Source organism: Phocoena sinus, chromosome 1, assembly GCF_008692025.1.
Source record: "Phocoena sinus isolate mPhoSin1 chromosome 1, mPhoSin1.pri, whole genome shotgun sequence".
In the NCBI taxonomy this organism is placed as follows: Eukaryota; Metazoa; Chordata; class Mammalia; order Artiodactyla; family Phocoenidae; genus Phocoena; species Phocoena sinus.
The window spans coordinates 43,746,277-43,766,473 of NC_045763.1; the positions used below are offsets into that span (position 1 = coordinate 43,746,277).

A 20,197-nucleotide genomic window follows, 5' to 3' on the forward strand; every position below is an offset into this window, starting at 1 on the left:
GGGTTCACAACGATGTGCATACAATCTAATGAAACAGGATAAAAGCCCTCCCGTTCAGAACTTAGAAATTGTCACACAAAGCTCTGCTGCATTTATTAAATTGGAATCTGCCTTTATTAAATTGGAATCATTGTGATTATAAATTTGCATAGTTATTGTTACATTTCTGTAGGAATTATGATTGACATATGAAAATGCTAGTCACCTTAGTTTGCATAGGCAAAAGAAGACTAACATTTCCTTAGGGTTTCTGTTTTAAGCAGATAAATGAAGCATTATTAGTGAAATGCCACCAATTCATTTCTGCCACTTATGTTTTCAGGCTAATTCTAGTAGCAATAATTTTGTTTTTGTTAGGCTAGAAGTTAGTAATTGCATTTTTACCTCTTTGTCTTTTTGTGTATCTTTAACTTATTTACTTTTTTTTTCAGATCTCGTAGAAAATTTTGATGAGGCATCAAAGAATGAAGCTAACTAAAATTTTTTCTGGTTTTTGGAAGCTGGCATGGACTAGATTTAACAAATCAGCTATGTGGTTCCAAAGTTTTACAGACACGGAGAACATCAGCTGTTACTAGTTCAGTAATATAAATATTTTGTATATTAATAATGCTGTTTGTTCAGCATTTTTCGATCATTTGATTTTGCATTTTGCACTTCCTCCCAGGATCTATTCTTTTGGTCAAAATACGAAGTGTTGGTGCAGTTTGAGGGTGTTTTGGGTTTTGATTCTTGGTTTTTTTGTTTTGTTTTTTGTTGGGGTATTTTTAGTGTGTGTATGTGTATGTATGCGTGTGGGTATGTGTGTATACAGTGGAGAGCAAATTGGAAAGCAGTTTTATTTATCCTCCTCCTTACCCCAGTAGAAATAAAACAAATCTTTACATTTGTTACTTTTTATTTTTTCTAATGATGCACAGAATTAATGAAAAGTGAGTATCTTGGATTTCAAATCAGGAGATTTTACCCTTGGAGGTTTGGTTTTAATTTGCTTCGTTAACATATTTCTCATACATTTTTCTGGGTTTAAAATGTCTTGAGATATTTTGTCACCAGCTTCATGCTGGCATAATGGGTAGCATATCTTTGGTGCAGTTGCCTTGGATTCACTTACTTAGGATTCACTTACCTAGTTAGACCCAGAGGAATTTCTTCTACTAGTTTTTGTCCTAAATGCCTTGTTTTCTCCCCTTTTGGTCTCTAAATGGCCCGGTTAGCCTTTAGTAATGCTGTTCCTCATCTTCCATCTAGCCTGAGAAGGATGTTCTCCATATAGAGTTAAGTGAGTGCCTAATCCCTCTTTTTGTAAGATTGTTCCCACATCTTGAGGAACAACAGCTCCATCTTCAACTTCTTATTCTTTTGATTTTACAGTTTGGTAGATTTCAAACTGGAATAGCTAGCATGTGCTTGCTAAATAATTTTATGCCAGCCTTATCCTGTATCCCAGCTGTTCTTAATAGCAGGTGCAAAAATGCCTCTTTTTCAGCAAGGTTGAAATTGGGAATGTCCTGTTGAATCAGAAAAAATGGGCCATAGACTCATTCCCCAGCACAAATGGGCATTCTATGAAATGGTACTGGCCCCAGGAGGATTTCTTCAACCACTCCTCTACTCTTGGCCTTGAACCTACCTCTGGATTGGATCTTACTATTGTAGCTGCTCATAGCATCCTCCTGCATGCTTAGAGTAATGCTTTGGGGGAACACTGGTAAAACACAGTATTTATTTTTTCACCTCCTTTCAGAGGACTTGGAGGTAAGTTGCATTCATTCATTGACGCTTCCCTCTTGCCGTCTTATAAAAGCTTGCACTTTGTTATATCAGCATTTGTTATAGCCAATATTTAAGGATAAGATTTAGAAGTCTATCATGGCCCATCATCAAACTATGGCTTAACCTTGCAGCATATCAACTTTTGTTTCAAGCTAGATATCTTTATTTGATATCTCTAGTGCAAGACCAACATATCAAGAGATCTATAGACACGAAGGCAAAGGTCTTGTATTTTTTTCCATCCAGACACCTCAATTTATTTTATACATTTGTTGATTTTTCCTGTTATGTTTTATATATATGGAGTTAACTACAAAATAAAATAACAGTAATAAAATAACAAAAGAGGATAATATTTCCTCTTGTGCTTCTCTTTTTGTTGTCTACAGAATTTACTTCTTTTGTATTTTCCCTCTCCTCCTCACCCCCAAATGAATTTCAACCTAGTCTTTTTTTGAAATTATGCTTCATCCATTGTTAGATCAGTAGCTCTACATGGTCTACATAGTCCAGAATGCTGTTCCTCTGACTGTCCCCAAAGGGCACATTGTGGGGCAGAGAGAGTTAAGGGGACTTCAAGTGGTTAGGGAAACTTAAGAGGTAGTATACGAAATGGGCAGAAGAAGCACTCATGTGGAATTCAGGAGAATTGGATCCTAGTCCAAACTCTGGCATTAACCGTATGACCTTGGGCAGGTCATCTAACCTAATGACTTTGAAATTCATCATCAGTCAAATGAGATGTTTCCAAATCAACATTTCTTCTGCTCCTGTAGTTCTGTGAATCTCATTTCTGAAAATCCTCAAGGAGGTATTTTATCATTTTTTCAGAAATGTCTTTTTATCAATACTCATAAAAGTTCTTTGTGTGTATATACTTCTTCCTCTTTTACATTTTGATCATATTTTAACTGCTCACCCGGAGGAGCTCTGGTCAGTATTTCCTTTTATCCTGTTGACAATAACTCTTAATGGCTGCCCTCTCTTGTATACAATGAGCCAATACTCTTTTTTGTTTTATATTTTCATACCTTCCCTTTTCCTGGACAAAGCATATCGAGATCCTGACTCAACCCAAAGAAATGTTCCTGCCTTCAGAGTGAGTAGGCATAGGTAAGAATGTGGATGAAACTTCTATAAATTGTAGTGTTCTTGGCATAAATATGAATTATATAGTTTTTTTAAATATATGAAGTAGTTACTAAATATTTACTTTTTACTAAGGTTATGTATTTATTGCCAAGATAACTATAGAAGAATTTTCTGGGGAAATTCACCTTAAAATATTGAGATAATTCAAGAAATGTCTATAGAAAGTTGATTGATAATCTTAATTTTTATGGTTAGTCCTTTCAGTTTTTATAAAGCTCCTCATTTATCTGTTTTGGGGAAGCCCAAAGTAAGTAGTTGGACCTTATATTTGTTTTACCCTTATTTTTCCCATTAAGTAATGGTTTAAGAATACATCAAGCATCTTGATTTGTTGTTAAATAACTGTTATTTATGGGATTCCATTAAATTAATTTTAATAAGCCTACCAGGTTCTTGTGAAAACCCATATTGGGATGTGTTTGATTTGTTTCTTTGTTTTAATTCAGTGTTTAACCCTAAGGGTGTTATATATCCATAAATACAATATTATGAGAAGACATAGTGTGGGATGGGGACTTCTCTGGTGGTGCAGTGGTTAAGAATCCATCTGCCAATGCAGGGGACATGGGTTTGATCCCTGGTCTGGGAAGATCCCACATGCCACGGAGCAACTAAGCCTGTGCGCCACAACTACGGAGCCAGCGCTCTAGAGCCCGTGAGTCACAACTACTGAAGCCCTCACGCCCTAGAGCCCACGTGCCGCAACTATTGAAGCCCATGTGCTCTAGGGCCTGCGTGCCACAACTACTGAGCCCATGTGCTGCAACTACTGACGCCCATGCACCTAGAGCCCGTGCTCTGCAACAAGAGAAGCCACCGCAGCCAGAAGCCTGTGCACCGCAACAAAGAGTAACCCCTGCTCGCCACAACTAGAGAAGGGGCACATGCAGCAATGAAGAACCAATGCAGCCAAAACTAATTAATTAATTTAATTAAAAAGACATAGTATGGAATAGTAGGAAATGCACAGGTTTTTAGATAGAGGTCAGTTCCATTACCTACTATGTTATAATCTTTCCAGTAGGGCTACTGTAATGCACAACTTGGGGGGTTCACCATTCATATTTGTTGTGTCCCAGGGGTTGCCATTTTCATAGAGTATAATGTGACTAATGCCCCTATATTAGTGTAATGATGGCCTTGCTATCTGAGCCTGTTTTCCTCCACTGTAAATGGTCCCTGAATCAAACAGGGTTCCTTAGAACTCCCTAAATGATTAAGGTGAAGATGAAAGATGATTAAAGTGTGTGATCTCCCAAGCCATGGCAGAAAGGAGCTTATATTTCTAGGCACAGCAAAGCTCCATTGTACACTGCCACCCTCCTGTTCAGTCTGTATTGTTCTGCCACACAGAGTTTGCCTAGATTATCATAGCCCCCTTACTGGGCTTGCTTATGATTCACTTGCTCCAATCCATCCTTTACATAGGAGCCAAACAACCTAAATTTCATATCTGAGCATGTCATAGCCTTACATTTATCTCCAACATACCACTCTGTTTCAAGCTTTCATCCTTTTGCACATATTTTTTTTACTGTAGTACAATATTGAGATTACTTGATTTTCTTTATAGTTTTCCCATCTAGATTGTGAGCACCTTGATGGCAGATAGTGTGTCACACATCTTTTATTCCCAATATCTAGCATAGTGACAACATGTAGTCTACTTAAAATCATAATAACATTTACTGAATGTTATCTCATTTAACACAGTTCAGTGGAGCAGATATTATGGTCTCACTTTTAAAGTGGAGCAAAAATGGTTTAGGGAAGTACCAACACAACTAACAGGTGAGAGAACCAGAATTCTAATCTAGATCTGTCAGATTCCAGAGTTTAAATTCTAAACATCCCCCACACCATTCAACAAATATTTATTGAAATAAAAATTATGTTTTTGTGGCCTCTAGATGGATATCCTCATCAAATATCACTCAATATTAGCCTGAAAGTCAAATCTCAGTAAGTTTGAGGGTTTTTTTACAAGTAGGATTTGTAATTTTTGTATATATTCAGGAGTTGAGTTTTATGAACTTAATAATTGGGTATTTTGCAAACCTGGGACAGGATCTTTGACGGTGGTATATGGGCAAAAATTCTTAGGTTACATATGTTAATCTTCTTGGCACTGGTGTTTGCTCTCAAAATTTTGCATCCTTTTAGGGTTACCTTGTTAAAGAAAAATATACACTTGAACAAGGCGTGATGAATTTATCCTGCAGCCACACTTTTTTTTAATGTGTTTAAATCAAACTAGCCCACAAAAATAGAACTAATAAATGAATTCAGCAAAGCCGCAGGATACAAAACCAACACACAAAAGCAGCTGCATTTCTATACACTGACAATGAACAATCCAAAAAGTAGATTAAGAAAATAATTCCATTCACAATAGAATCAAAAAGAATAAAATACTTAGAAATAAACTTTACCAAGGAAGCCAGAGACTTGTACATTGAAAACTACAAAATATTGTTAAACTAAATTAGGATATAAATAAATGAACTGACATCCCATATTCATGGATTGGAAGACTTAATGTTATTAAGATGTAAATACTACCCAGAGAGATCTACTGAATTAATGCAATCCCTATGAAAACCCTAATAAAGTTTTTTGCAGAAATAGAAAAACCCATTCTAACTGTTGGTGGGAATGTAAATTGGTGCAGCCACTATGGAAAACAGTATGGAGTTTCCTTCAAAAACTAAAACTATAACCACCATATCATCTAGCAATTCCACTCCTGGATATATATCCGGAAAAAATAAAAACTCCAATTCAAAAAGATACATGTACCCCAATGTTCATAGCACTATTTACCATAGCCAATATGTGGAAGCAACCCTAGTGCCCATCAACATATGATTGGCTTAAGAAGTTGTGATACATATACAATGGAATATTAGTCATAAAAAAGAATAAAATATTGGCATTTGCAGCAACATGGATGGACCTAGAGAATATTATGCCTAGTGAAATAAGTCAGACAGAAAAAGATAAATACTATATGATATCACTCATATGGAATCTAAAAAATAATATAAGTGAATCTATATACAACAGAAACAGACTCAGACATGGAAGACAAACTTAGGTTACCAGAGGGGAGTTGGGAGAGGGACAAATTAGGAGTATGGGATTAGTAGATACAAACTACTATACATAAAATAGATAAGCAACAAGGATTTACTGTATAGCGCAGGGAATTATACCCAATATCTTGTAATAACTTAGAATATACTCTGAAAAAAAGTCTACTATGTTATACAGCTAACACAATATTGTAAATCAAATATACTTCAGTATTTTTAAAAAGTTATAAAAAGAACATAAAGTATTCATGCTAAGGAAAACAAAGAAAAAGAAAACTCGTTCTAAGATTCATATGGAATCTTAAGGGGTCCCAGATATCCAAAAAGAAAGAAAAAGAAAGTTGGAGGACTCATTTCCTGATTTCAAGACTTACTACAAAGTTACAGCAAGCAAAACAATGTACTGGCATAAAGACAGACATACAGAGCAGTGGAATAGAGTAGAGACCCCAGAAATAAACCTTTATATGTATGGTCAAATGATTTTTGACAAGTGTACCAAGACCATTCGATGGGGAAAGGATGGTCTTTTCAACAAATGGTGTTGAAAGAACTGTATATCCACATGCAAAAGAATGTGGTGTACTTTACACCACAGACAAAAATTAACTCAAAATGGATCAAAGACCTAAACATAAGACTAAAACTATAAAATCCTCAGAAGAAGACACAGAGGGAAGCTTCATGAGTTTGAATTTGGCAATGATTGCTTTGATATGACACCGAAAGCACAGCCAAAAAAGAAAAAATAGGTAAATTGGAGTGTATCAAAATTAAAAACTTGTGTATCAAAGGATACTATCAGGAGAATAAAAAAGCAACTCACAGACTGGCAGACAATATTTGAAAATCATGTATCTGATAAAGGATTAATATACACAATATATAAGTAACCACAACTCAGCAAAAAACAGCCTAATTGAAAAATGAGCAAAAGACTTGAATAGATATTTCTCCAAAGAAGATATACAATAAGCCTATGAAAAGATGTTCAACATCACTTATCATTAGGAAAATGCAAATCAAAACCACAATAAGCTACCACTCCACACCTATTAGAATTGCTATTAAAAACAAAACAAATGTTGGCAAGGATGTGGAGAAATTGGAACCCTTATGCATTGTTAGTGAGAATGTAAAATGGTGTGGCCACTGAGGAAGACAATGTAGTGGCTCCTCAAAACATTAAACACAGATTGTCCAGCAGTTCCACTTCTAGATACTTACCCCAAAGCAGAGAGATACGGAAAACAGAGACTCAAACAGATATTTGTACACCCATGTTCATAGCAGCAATTTTTTTTTTTTTTTTTTTTTGTGGCTGCTCTGTGCAGCATGCAGGATCTTAGTTCCCCCACCAGGGATCAAACCCGTGCCCCCTGCAGTGGAAGTGCAGAGTCCTAACCACTGAACCACCAGGGAAGTCCCCATAGCAGCATTATTTACAATAACCAAAAAGTAGAAACAACCCAAATGTCTATCAACAGATGAAGGAATCAACAGAATGTCTATACAGTAAGTCCCCTACTTATGAACCTTCAAGTGGTGAACTTTCAAAGATGCGAACATGCATTCGCATGACCAATCACATAAGTTCACAGTATGTTCACACTGTATGTCTGGCATACAGTGTCATGTGCGTGCATCCTCCACAAGTGGTTGTGCTTTTGTGTACTTTATAGAGTACAGTAGTACAGCATCTTTATTTCAAGCCCAGGATGTCTGGAAGCAAGCATAAAAGCAGCAGTGATGTAGCCAGTACTGCTAAGAAACGCCAAGCAATAACAATGGAAACAAAAAGTGAAAATAATTGAGTGGAGCAAGGCGAAAATATGGTAGATGTTGCTCATTCTTAAAACGTGAATTGTTCAACCATTGGCACGTTTCTAAAGAACAAGGACAAGATCATGGAACATGTGAAGTTAGCTGTGCCGATGATGTCGACAACAATATCGAAGAAGCGTGTAAAAGTGATGGAGGAGATGGAGAAACTTCTCAGTATGTGGATTCAGGATCAGCTTCAGCACTGAGTCCCACTAAGTTTAATGCTAATTCAAGAGAAAGCCAAAAACCTTCATGAAGACTTAAAACACAGTGAAGAATCAGAGGGTGCATCTTTTAATGCCAGCCATGGCCGGTTTCAAGGGTTCAAGGCTAGAGCCAACCTTCGCAATGTAAAAGTAAGCAGTGAGACAGCGAGTGCAGATATGGTAGCTGCCTGAGAGTTTCATGAAACACTTTGAGAAATTATTTATGAAGGCATATATTGACTCAAGCAGGTTTTTGGGTTTTTTTTTTCCGGACGCGCAGGCTCAGCGGCCATGGCTCACGGGCCCAGCCGCTCCATGGCATGTGGGATCTTCCCGGACCGGGGCATGAGCCCGTGTCCCCTGCATCGGCAGGTGGACTCTCAACCACTGCACCACCAGGGAAGCCCTCAAGCAGGTTTTTAATGTGGATGAAACAGGGCTGTACTGGAAGAGGATGCCAGACCGAAGTTACATCAGTAAGGAGGAAAAGTTGATGCCAGGCTATAAAGCAGCAAAGGATAGGCTAACACTGTTGTTTGGTGACAATGCTTCTGGTAATATGAAGCTGAAGCCTCTCTTAGTTTATCATTCAGAGAACCCAAGAGCCCTTAAAAACATAGCCAAGGACTCTCATCCTGTTGTGTAGAAGAGTAACCCCAAAGCCTGTGTTACACAGGCCATTTTCCAGGACTGGTTTTTCCACCACTTTTTCCCTGAGGTAGAGAAATACTTCTTGGAGAAGGATGTCCCATTCAACATTGTTTTGCTGCTCAACAATGCTCCGGGCCACCCCCCATTCATGGACGACTTTCATCCCAGCATCAAAGCAGTGCATCTGCCACCGAATATTATGTTACTCATCCAACCTATGGACCAGGGAGTTATAGCGACTTTCAAGAAATATTTACATCACACTTTTCAGGCAGTAAAGACGAGTGACAAATCAGGAACAACCTTGCGACAATTTTGGAAGGACTGCCATCTACAAGGCCTTAAAAAACATTGACTTTGCTTGGTGTGAGGTTACGGCTGTCACCATGAATGGGGTTTGGAAGAATATTTGCCTGCAGTTTGTTCACCATTTTCATGGATTTGGAAGGTGGATGAGGAATCCAAAGAGGTCTTCTGCAACTTAGTGACCCTCAGTGAGAAACTGGAGCTAGATCTGCAAGAAGACTACTTCACTGAACTCCTTGCTGTGCAACACAAAGAGCTTACTAATGAAGACCTGATGGAATTGGAGGCCCACAGAAAGGATGAAGAGAGACAAGAGGAAGAAGTAACTGAAGAACCAAAGAGAGTCATGATGCAGGAAATGGCAAGGGGATTTTCTTTATTTGAGGAGGCACTGTTAGTTTTTGAGGCATAGGACTGAAAGAAGAACAGTGCACAAAGGTTGCAGCAGCCGATCGGAATGGAATCCAGTGCTACTGTGTCATCTATGAAAAGAAAGAGCGAGCTACTACCCAGACATCACTGGATCATTTTTGCAAGAGGATAGATAGAATTGAATCCAGCAAGGAACCAGAACCTGTGCCATCAGCGTCAGGCGTGAGTGAAATTGCAGCTTGCCTTCCGTGTCCTGTTGCTGACGATCCTTCAGCTCTACCATCTCCCAGCTCCTCTCCCTCCTCCAGTCAGTAACTCTTCTTGCCTGTTCACCCAATGCCAGCCCCTGTATGCCAACTGTTGTACTGGACTACTGTACTTTTCAAGGTACTGTACTGTAAGATTAAAAATGTTTTCTTCATTTTTTGTGTTTTTTATGTATTATTTGTGTGAAAAGTATTATAAACACATTACAATACAGTACTATGTAGCCAATTGTGTTAGTTGGGTACCTAGGCTAACTTTGTTGGACTTATGAAGAAATTGGACTTACAGACAAGCTCTTGGAATAGAACTTGTTCATATGTAGGGAACCTAGTATATATAAAATAGAATATTATTCAGCCTTAAAAGGGAATGAAATTCTGATATGTGTTAAAACAAAGGTGAACCTGGAAAACACGCTTAATGAAATAAACCAGACACAAAAATACAAATGCTGTATGATTCCATTTACGTGAGGTATCTTGGAATAGTCAAATTCATAGAGACAAAGCAGTGGTTACTAAGCGCAGGAAGGAGGGGAAAATAGGGAGTTACTGTTTAGTGAGTACAGAGTTTCAGTTTAAGATGATGAAAAAGTTCTGGAGATGGATAGTGGTTGCACAACATGAATGTACTTAATGCCACTGAAAAGGTACACTGAAAAGTGGCTAAAATGGTAAATTTTATGTTGTGTATATTTTACCACACACACACACACACAAAATCAAACTGTCAGTATGCCTCTTGGTACCCTATGTTTAAGAGATCAGCCAACAGTAGGTAAGTGTACCCCATCACAAATACTGTTTACCTCAGCATCAAGTTGTTCCAGGGCACAGTGTTGAGAGCCCTAGGATATGTGCTTTGAGGGGTCAGAGATGGATAGGAGCCAATCCCTGCCTCCTTGGTACTTAGTTAAGTTAGAAAATAGCAAACAAAAAATAAAAGATCATACCAGGTTGCTACAGACTCTGTTTAAGTGTCACAGAAAAAGAGGATATTCATCTCATCTTTATGTTTTTCTGAACAAGGTTGTTAACACAGTGTATCAAGCCCAGTTCACACCCCTTCTGAAGTTGTTTTACATCCACAGATCCTACTTAAACTCAGACAGCCATGTTTTCGGGGTGACTCCACCGTAGTCATAGGTGGTCAGATCAAGGTTAGAACGTGATCCAAGATCCAATCCATAGGTTAAACTGGGTCAATCTATTTATTTCTAAGGATTTTGCACTAAAAGAAAAGACCGAGTCAGATGATAATGGAATCTTGGACTGAAAGGTCAAGTAGGTTGGGGCTAGAGCACTAATGCCAGGCCGTGAGCAAGCAATGGAAGCTGGTAAGAATGATATGGAATGAAAAATGAATGAAGCAGAAATGACAGCTTCAGAAAATGGCTTCAAAACTCCTGTCCCCGTGATGCCTCGTTGTCCTTTTTGTGTCCCTGGGTTGCTAACTTTCCAGTGAGATTTTTGTGTTCTTAAAACACCTCCCTCGGGACTTCCTTGGTGGCGCAGTGGTTAAGAATCCACCTGCCAATGCAGGGGACATGGGTTCAATCCCTGGTCCAGGAAGATCCCACATGCCGCAAAGCAACTAAGCCCGCGTTCCTAGAGCCCGTGCTCCACAACAAGAGAAGCCACCACAATGAGGAGGCTGCGCACCACAACAAAGAGTAGCCCCCGCTCGCAGCACCTAGAGAAAAGCCCGCGCGCAGCAACGAAGACCCAATGCAGCCAAAATAACAAAACAAAACACCTCCCTCTGCCTAGCTTGAGTGTTCTTTGCAACTAAATGATCCTAAAGAGAGGACATTTGAATTTCCTCTGGAAGAATCTCCTGATCATAGATGAAAAGGACCACTTTGAAGAGCTTGTTGTCACTGGTGGGCTTCAAATAGGAATTTAATGTTTAATGAAGGAATTGGAATACATCAAGGTATTTTCAGACTATTACGGATCACTGGAAGTAGCATGAAGGTAGTATGATATAGTGGTAAAAGAGGATTTGAGGTGCCAGAAGTAGCCCTACATTCAGATCTTAGCTCTAACACTTCATATGTGTCTTAGATGCCTTAACTTCCTAAACCTCAATTTTCTCATGTGGAGAGAGAGAACACCTTGCAGAATTTGGGGGGAAGATAAATGTATATGAAGTGTGTGGCATATACACAGTAGGTCTCAGTAATTGAGTTTTTATTGTTAAAGCATGACTGATGTGGCTTGTTCAAATCAAATCATGATGGCCTTGGCCTGATTTGTGGTCGATTTTTAGTTGATAGAATTGTTCTCAAGTTTTTCCCCATTTGGCCCCACTTTGTTACTACCTGAATCCTAGCAAATGCCAGGGTGTAGGAAATAGATGAGTCAAATGGCAGGCAAATAGTAAGAGTAAAATTAGACTGAGCTACTTGGGAACAGAGAATGGGTTTCATTACATCTTTGTGTTTTCAGTGTCCAGGCCAGGGCCTGGCATATGGTAAGCACATATTAAGTAAACATGAATCAACTAAATTTAGAAATGCATGAATGTCCAAATATTTGAGCCAAGTGGTGGCCAGAGATTTCATACAGTGTCATTCTCTGTTCCCAGATAGCTCAAGTATCATGGGATCTGTTGAGTCATAGAGCCCAAGCAGCAGTGTTGGTCATATCTCAGTTTTAATCTTTCAGTCCTTCCTTCCTCTGGGCCCCAATCAAAGGTTCCAACCTGTATGGTCAGGCCACTCAAGACGGCTGTACTCTTGTTCTCTGTAATGCCCTGCTCAGCCAGTGCCTGCTTCACCAATACCCTATTCACATGAATGACCTTCCTACCTACTTGCCCCAGGCCCCAGCTAAGGATTGTTCTTGCTTTAGATCAGAACATCTCCACTATGATAGCTTATCAAAGGGGTAGTGAAAGGTGGTGGTGTGCCCCTCTGCTGCTTTCCCTGGTAACTGAAGAGCCAACCTGACATCAATTCGCCCTATAACTGGTAACCTCCCCCTCCCCCTGGGAACGAAGACTGCCGCCATGTCCTGCCTCCCACCTGCCACACATGGTGGGGCGTTGCTCCAGTACCTTGCTTCAGACATGTGAGGTCCCCCTATCCATTAAATCATTGATGTCTCTGTTGCTGACTCTTGGCTCTTTGGTCTTGAAGCTGGGCAAGTACAGGGCTTGTAGGCCTGTGGGGTGCAAACCAGCAAACCTGTATCTGTTGATAAATGGGTCTTAGCAGTAGTTCCAAGTGTAGAATATGCTGCCTCCAAAACCCAAAGAGGCCTACCAAATGTGTTTCTTGGTGGTAAGAGGTACATTATGCAATGGTTTTTGTTTTTTTTTTTAATGTTGGAAGCAATGTACTGGAATGCTCCAGATCATTCAACCTGTAAAAACTTCACTGATGTGGTAGGCCTCTAAATATTTGTATAGTTTCTCCCCCACATTCTGGAGTATATATGCCTTACTAAGGTATCCAGAATACTTGCCACTTACTTCCTATCACATCTGATGGTATTGATATACTGGACTAATATCATTGTTAGAATTTTCAAATGGTTCAGATACCTTTGGACTATAATAAGACAGAGAATATGACACTGGGGCAAGACCATGAATGTATAGTTGCCCATCCTGTGTGATCCTCTTTCCAGATGGGTGTGGAAAAGAACACATTTTCTAGATCGATGGCTGTACACCGTGTACCGGAGGCTCTGTTAATCTCCTCTAGAAAGATTCACATCTGGCATAGCAGGTGTAGTTGGAGCCACTGCTTGATTAAGTTTGCATTAAGTTTGTCATCTGCAATGATCCATCAGTTTTTGCAGAGGCCAGACTGGTGAATTAAATAGGAATATGACAGGAACCATCATTATTTCATTCTTTAAAGTTTTGAGGGAGGTACTAAACTCTGCCATTCCCCTAAAATGTGACAGGTTTTTAATTTATTATTTTGACCATTGTCCAGGAACAGTTTCAGGGGCTTCCACTTGGCCTTTCTTATTACTACTTAGTAGCTCTTATTCTACAGGTTAAGGAACTAACGTGAGAGTTCTGTTGTCTCGATGTACGCCCATTCCAATTATACTGTCAGGAGTGGGAAATAACTGGGTAGGACCATACACCTAGTGGAACAACTGTAGTACAAACCTTGCCCAAGCCTTCATTTTATCTAACTCATATATGCTCCTATTCCAGTGAGGAGACCATGCTAGTGCTTTAGGTCCCCAGGTACCAGTGTTAACTTGGACCCTGTCTCCAACAACCTCAGAAAGATCTGGGTATTTTTCTTACTCCATTGTAGAGTTATCTGAATAAGTGGCCATAGATTGGGGAAGGACTGCAGGAATCACTACTATGTATACTTGCTGTGATTTTATAGGGGGCTTCCTCATGGGAAACTGGTCTCCTATAATTGATAGCTTCTGGGTCTGACAACAGGCAAAGATTTGTGACTTTCCAGTAGAGCAGCTGATCTCAGCCTTCTCATCCATTTTTTTGGTAAATAATTTAAAATTTTTTAAACTGTAGCTACAAGCACACAACATAAAATATACCATCTTACCCATTTTTAAGGGTACAGTTCAGTCGTGTTCAGTGTATTCACATTGTTGTGCAACAGATCTCCAGAACTTTTACATCTTGCAAAACTGAAACTATGTCCATTAAACAACTCCTCATTTCCCCCTCCCTTTTCGTTATATACAATGGCCGTCCATCTATCTTGGCCCTAAGAACACCATGTTCTTTTTTTTTTTTTTTTTTTCTTGTGCCACCCAGCTTTCAGGTTCTTAGTTCCCTGCCCAGGGATTGCACTCCGGGAAGTGTGGAGTCCTAACCACTGGATCACCACAGAATTCCCGGAACACCATGTTCTCTGAGCCATCACCAAAATCCCTGCTGGCCAGACCCTCCTGGCTACTATTCTAACATTAAGCCCCACCGTTCTTCTGATGGTGAAGTACAGCCACCTGGTCTCTGCTAATCTGAGTTCTTATCCTCATTGCTACTAGGGAGCCCATCTCCTACCATCAGTCCTGACTTAGAGACCACAGCTGCTGCAAGATTCTCAATGATGCTGGTAATTTCCCTACCTAGTGCATTCTTTGTTGTCTTGGTAAATGGAGTGTCCTCCAAGCTTTCCAAAAAACACGATTGACTGGTGGATTTTTCAGTCTTAGATGATAAACCCATTATTGCAGGCCCACTTCATTGAGCCTTTTGATTCCTTTTACCATGGCAGTTCTGGCATCTCTATTTATTTAATGTGTGGCTATCACTTTTTTCAAGTTTTAAAGAGCCATTCCAGCAGTGTATAGAACCATCTCTTAGGGGTCCTTGCTGAGTGTTAAATCCTGTGTCACAACAGAGAGCCCTGATATTGATGAACTCTCCCTTATCCAGCTTTAAATTCCCACCTCCATTTATCCAGCCCTCAGGCATCCTTTCCTGGTACTTGCCATTACATGTAAGTCAGGTGCTGTAGCTATTTGGGGATGTAATATTGCCTGCTTGGGCCATTTGATCCTACTTATGAGTCTGGTGGCCATGAGGAGAAATCAGAGCAGATCCTGAGGAGGACTCACATTGTCTTATAAGGTATGTACAAAATGGGGAGGTATGGGCCTTTATCTTCCCACCTAGGCCAGAGGGGCACTTCTATAGGCTCAGAGGATTCAGAGGAGTCTTGGGATTCAAGCGTTTCAAATGAATCTACCTAGATATCTTCACCCCAAATCTCAAGATCCTACTTCTTCCCCATCAGGACCCAACTCATGAGGAAACTTTCCTACACTGAGAATTCAGCCTTTTCTAAAATTCTTCCTTTCTTAAATTTCTGCTTGATAATTATCTCTGAATACTGGCTGCAAGAGATGAGGGTCTCTTTAAATACTAACAGTGAGGTCCTTTGTTTTAAATTGTTGATTAATAGATCTTAGGTCATTTTCTTTTATCAGTCTTTCATCAGACTCAGCATCAGTCACCCACTTCCACAATCCTTATAGTTGCTATTTCCCATATATATTTTTTAACCTTCAAAGTGTTTAATGTTTTACAATTTAAAGGAAAAATCCATTAAGGAAAACAAATCCATTATATAAATATCAGTAAGACCCACAACTACGTAGAGAAACTGTACAGGAGGATTATGGATTGTATAGAAACTGATGTACATCAATGGTATCAGTTTTTCTCAAGTACATTAATATTTTCACACCACTATTAACAACATAAAAGTTCAAAAATTATTACATTTTATTCCCTCTTCTAAAGTTGCTACATAAAAATTTTTTTCTAAATATAACCACATTTAAACAAAATCTAATTATAACTGCTTCTTGTATTTAACAGCAGTGTATAAGAAAGCATGTTATCCTTCCCCATGGGGTGTGCTATAACCTAATCAATGAAATTCCTCTACTGACAAAATGTCTCTTAGGAGACATTAAATAGAAGAGAACTGGTGGAAATTCATTCCACAATATGAAAAAATTAAAGCAAATTTTGATTATAATAATGAGTATACTATATTAACTTAGAAATGAGATTGTGTTCATGAAAAAAAAATGGAGATTCAACTCCTTGAGTAGCTCTATATATGAACTATGAAGCCACCATTGTATCTAAAATTGAATCTGAAATATGGATAACAAAATTGATCAAAACTATTTTCCATCACACAATGCAGCTTTTAAAAAGTATGCAACTGCTAAATTGCATTGGAAATATAGGCAGATTATCTAATAGTTGAAACGATAAAGTACTGTTACTGAGCTGGTTGAAAAAAAAGTACAAAGAAACATACATTTTCATTCATTTGGAAAATGTAAAACTTTATATACTAATATATAATCTCTTCACTTTCTCTGATCTACAAATGGATACAATGCCTAGTTATTTTCATGCAGATAAATTGTTCAGAATTCAATTACCAAAGCAAACAAACAAAAATAGACCCTGTCGGGAACACACAGATGAATCTCTTTAAAGGTTTCTATTCTTTAGCAGTTTTTGATGATTTCAAAATTTGCAGCTTTAGCTCTTTTATCATCATCTCTAACTTCTGTCTTGCCTCCCGTTCCTGTCTGAGTTCATCTTGGAGTTCTTGCCTATCAGCCTCAGCATGGTCCAGTCTCTGTCTCAGTTCTGCCAGCTGTGCTGCATATTCAGCTTCTTTATCTTTTTCTAAATTTGAGTCACAGGTACATTTTTGTTTCATTGCCTGCTCTAATTTTATGTCTAAATCTGTTCAACATAAAATTCTTCCACTGTTTGAGCACGTTCATTCTGCGAAGATTCAAGCTCTTTCTGTAAATTCTGCTATTCTTCAGGGAGTTCCTTCACAGCTTTTGAGCTACTCAACATTTCAACTTCCATCTGAAGTTGTTGCTTCTGCAAAATTGAGTTCAGTTTTTCCTGTTGTTTTACATAGGTTCTCATTACTTCTTCCATGATTTTTCCATTATCATCCTCACAAATGACATCTTTGACAAGAAGTGGAGATGAAGCTGCAGCATCACAGTCAGTTCCCACCTTGTGTCTCTGGCTAAGTTGCAAGTGGTAGACTCAGGTTTCCTTTTGCTTGTAGAATTATTTGAAACTGATGGATCTAAGTGGCTATATAATTCTCTACTTGTTTTTAGATCCATTTTCTCCTGTTCCTCTAGTGAGACATCTAGATAAGACACTGTTTTTTGATGTTTCCCACTGCTGTGAGGCTTCTCTGAATGTCTTAGTATAGATCTACTTGCCTCTGTCTTTGTGACCTCTTTAGGCTAGGATACAGCCGAAGTAAGCCACACATTTGGGGCAACCACTTTATCACACATGTATAAGTAGTAGCTAGGGTGTAGAAATGAATGTGTCTGAGAAACATGGTCACCTTCCTGCTTTATAATGATACCGTGACTATAATTCCACTCCTGGTGGTGTATCTATCTTGGATTGAGTCCTCTTCCCATTTCTCATGCTAAATTTCTCCTTCATTTCTTCTAAAATTATCTTCAGTTTCTTTTCTTCAGGTGTCCCTAAGTATTTTTGGTTCACGTGAAAATAGCAATGCCATTTGGCTGATTCAAAGCCCCAGTGGCAAGTCCTTTTGTCAGGTGATCTGTGAGAATGCATCACAAATGTCTGGGGCGCAAGCATTCCACAGCACTCCAGACGCTGAATACATGGAGCATCTGGCTGAACATAAAACTGGGCTGCAAATAAATCCTGACATTTGCCTAAGCATTCATGTTCCACTTCAAAGGCACTGCCAGTTACCTTCAACTGAGCCAATGAGCTTTTAGCAGGAAGTATACTACCATTTTGAGGAAAAGTGCGTGGCCGCAATAAAGCATTACACAGTCTTTGTGCATCAGTTAATGTGATCAGCCCACAGGATAGGGCATTAAGTGGAAGTATTCCCAGGACCTTTAAGATATGAAGATGGTCTGATGTACACCTTGAACAATAGATGTACAATTCATCACATACTGTATTTATTTGTTGGAGTGAAAATTCTCGGAGAACAGAATTTAGGGCTTGGGGCAAACAGTCTCTTTTCTTCTCCAACCTGAAAACAAGAAATAGACTCCCATTCCAACAAAGTCTGGGTGAGTTCTGTGGAGCTATCAGAAGGGATGAGCAGTGGACCAGGAAGAACCTGAGGAGATGGAAGAGGCAGAAATACAGTAGGTGACATGCTTTCTTGGGAATACTGAGCGGAAAATGCTGCTGGTCCACCCAGAGAGCTCTGACTACTGAAATAGAATTGTGCCAAAGTGTGTTTCAAACTGGGATTTAAATGTAAAGGTTCAGGCACAGAGGCACAGGTTCTCTTGACATGCTCTTCATCAGTTTCCATTGGCGCTTCATAGTCATCCAAGTGTTCCTTCTTTACTGTTGGCATCTTGTTTATCATCATTTTTCCATTTGTGTGAATGTCTATCATCATTTTTTTCACTGGAGGGCTGCCATCATCTTCCGTCCCGTTCAGTTTTTTTTTTTTTTTTTTTTTTTTTTTGCGGTACGCGGGCCTCTCACTGTTGTGGCCTCTCCCGCTGCGGAGCACAGGCTCCGGACGCACAGGCTCAGCGGCCATGGCTCACGGGTCCAGCCGCTCCGCGGCATGTGGGATCTTCCCGGACCGGGGCACGAACCTGTGTCCCCTGCATCGGCAGGCGGACTCTCAACCACTGCGCCACCAGGGAAGCCCCCGTTCAGTTTTTTATTTGAGCCCTGAACCAAGGAAAAATTTGTCTGTAGGTTTTCCATTGCTAAAAACTATTGTGTTAAATAAGTCTGAGATTTGCGTTGTTATTTAGTTACTTATTTGAGGAGAGAAAAGCAATGTATACCGATACTTATGGTAACTTACTCTCACAGAAAATTTAAATTTCTAAAGAGACATCTCCCTAAATTAGTCAATAGATTTTGCAACTTTGTTTTGGTTCTGCTTGTACTCTAGTGTAATTTCACTGCAAGTGCTATAAAATTTCTTATTTTATGTCTAAAAGCAAATAATTTTAAGAGGCACACATCCGAGGAAGCCTTTATTTTCTTAAATTCTTCATATATATGTATTAAAATAAAGTTACCAGGGGCTTCCCTGGTGGCGCAGTGGTTGAGAGTCCGCCTGCCGATGCAGGGGACACGGGTTCGTGCCCCGGTCCGGGAGGATCCCACATGCCGCGGAGCGGCTGGGCCCGTGAGCCATGGCCGCTGAGCCTGCGCGTCCGGAGCCTGTGCTCCGCAACGGAAGAGGCCACAACATTGAGAGGCCCGCGTAACGCAAAAAAATAAATAAATAAATAAATAAAGTTACCAGTTCTCTGAACTCAAGATGTCCAAGTTCAACACAACAGTTTGGTTTGGCTTTAAGCACAACATGTGAAAAGTTTATGCAATTACTTGTGTCAGCATTATGCACCCGAATTTAGTATTTGGTACCAAGGACACCAAAAAAGGAGAGAAAAAAGTATCTTCTCTAAAAATGATAATCTGTTGGTCTGTGTAGACAAAATGAAGGTTTGTATAAGTCCTCACACCAGTAAGAAGAGCTTCTGACTCCACTTGAACTTGTACAATTAAAAACGAAACCTAAAGAAAAATTGCCCAGTTATCTTCAAGGATTACTGTTCATTTTTCTTTTAATTAATCTTGAAACAAACCCAAAGGGTTAAGGACCAAGGCCACTAGCCAACGTACTGATTTCGCCCCCTACGGGAACACCTCAGCCAACGCAGCCCAAGGAAGAGGGCAGGAGGCGAGACCTAGAATGGGGGAGCCCCCAAACCCTGAAATCCTCGGCCCACGCAAAGCCACCCACCCACCTCAAACCTGAGGCGGCGGCGGGCGGGGGGGGTGGCCAGCAAGGGGCCTGGGACGCCTCGGGGCGTGCAAGGGGGTCGTGGGAAGTGGAGGAAAAGGAGTCCCCTAACACCTCCCCTCCCCCTCCGCGGTCTCGGAACACTCCAGGGCACTCCCAACACCGCCCCACTGAGGGGGCCGCGGGGAAGACTGTGGAAATCCCCCGTGCACCCTCTCCCCAGGAAGTTCTCGGGTTTACCTCACCACCCC

General features: G+C 39.9%; 1 protein-coding gene and 1 pseudogene across 4 annotated transcripts in view; one reads left to right on the top strand and one right to left on the bottom strand.

The window, feature by feature from the left end:
- Positions 1-9,798, top strand: part of BTF3L4 (basic transcription factor 3 like 4) — a 36,991-nt gene extending 27,193 nt beyond the window's left edge. Inside the window, exons 7-8 of one of the 4 annotated variants that reach the window (XR_004352161.1) lie at positions 432-2,889; positions 7,706-9,798. Coding sequence is in view for 3 of the 4 variants with exons in the window: in XM_032648282.1 (XP_032504173.1) it covers positions 432-478 (47 nt within the window). In the remaining variant the exon portion in view is untranslated. Of the gene's footprint in view, positions 1-431; positions 2,890-7,705 lie in introns of those variants that run through there. The other 3 variants (XM_032648282.1, XM_032648288.1, XM_032648299.1) reach the window with 3 other exon arrangements.
- A 6,827-nt stretch (positions 9,799-16,625) lies between these two features.
- Positions 16,626-18,892, bottom strand: LOC116739632 (annotated as a pseudogene).
- Between the last annotated feature and the right edge of the window lie 1,305 nt (positions 18,893-20,197).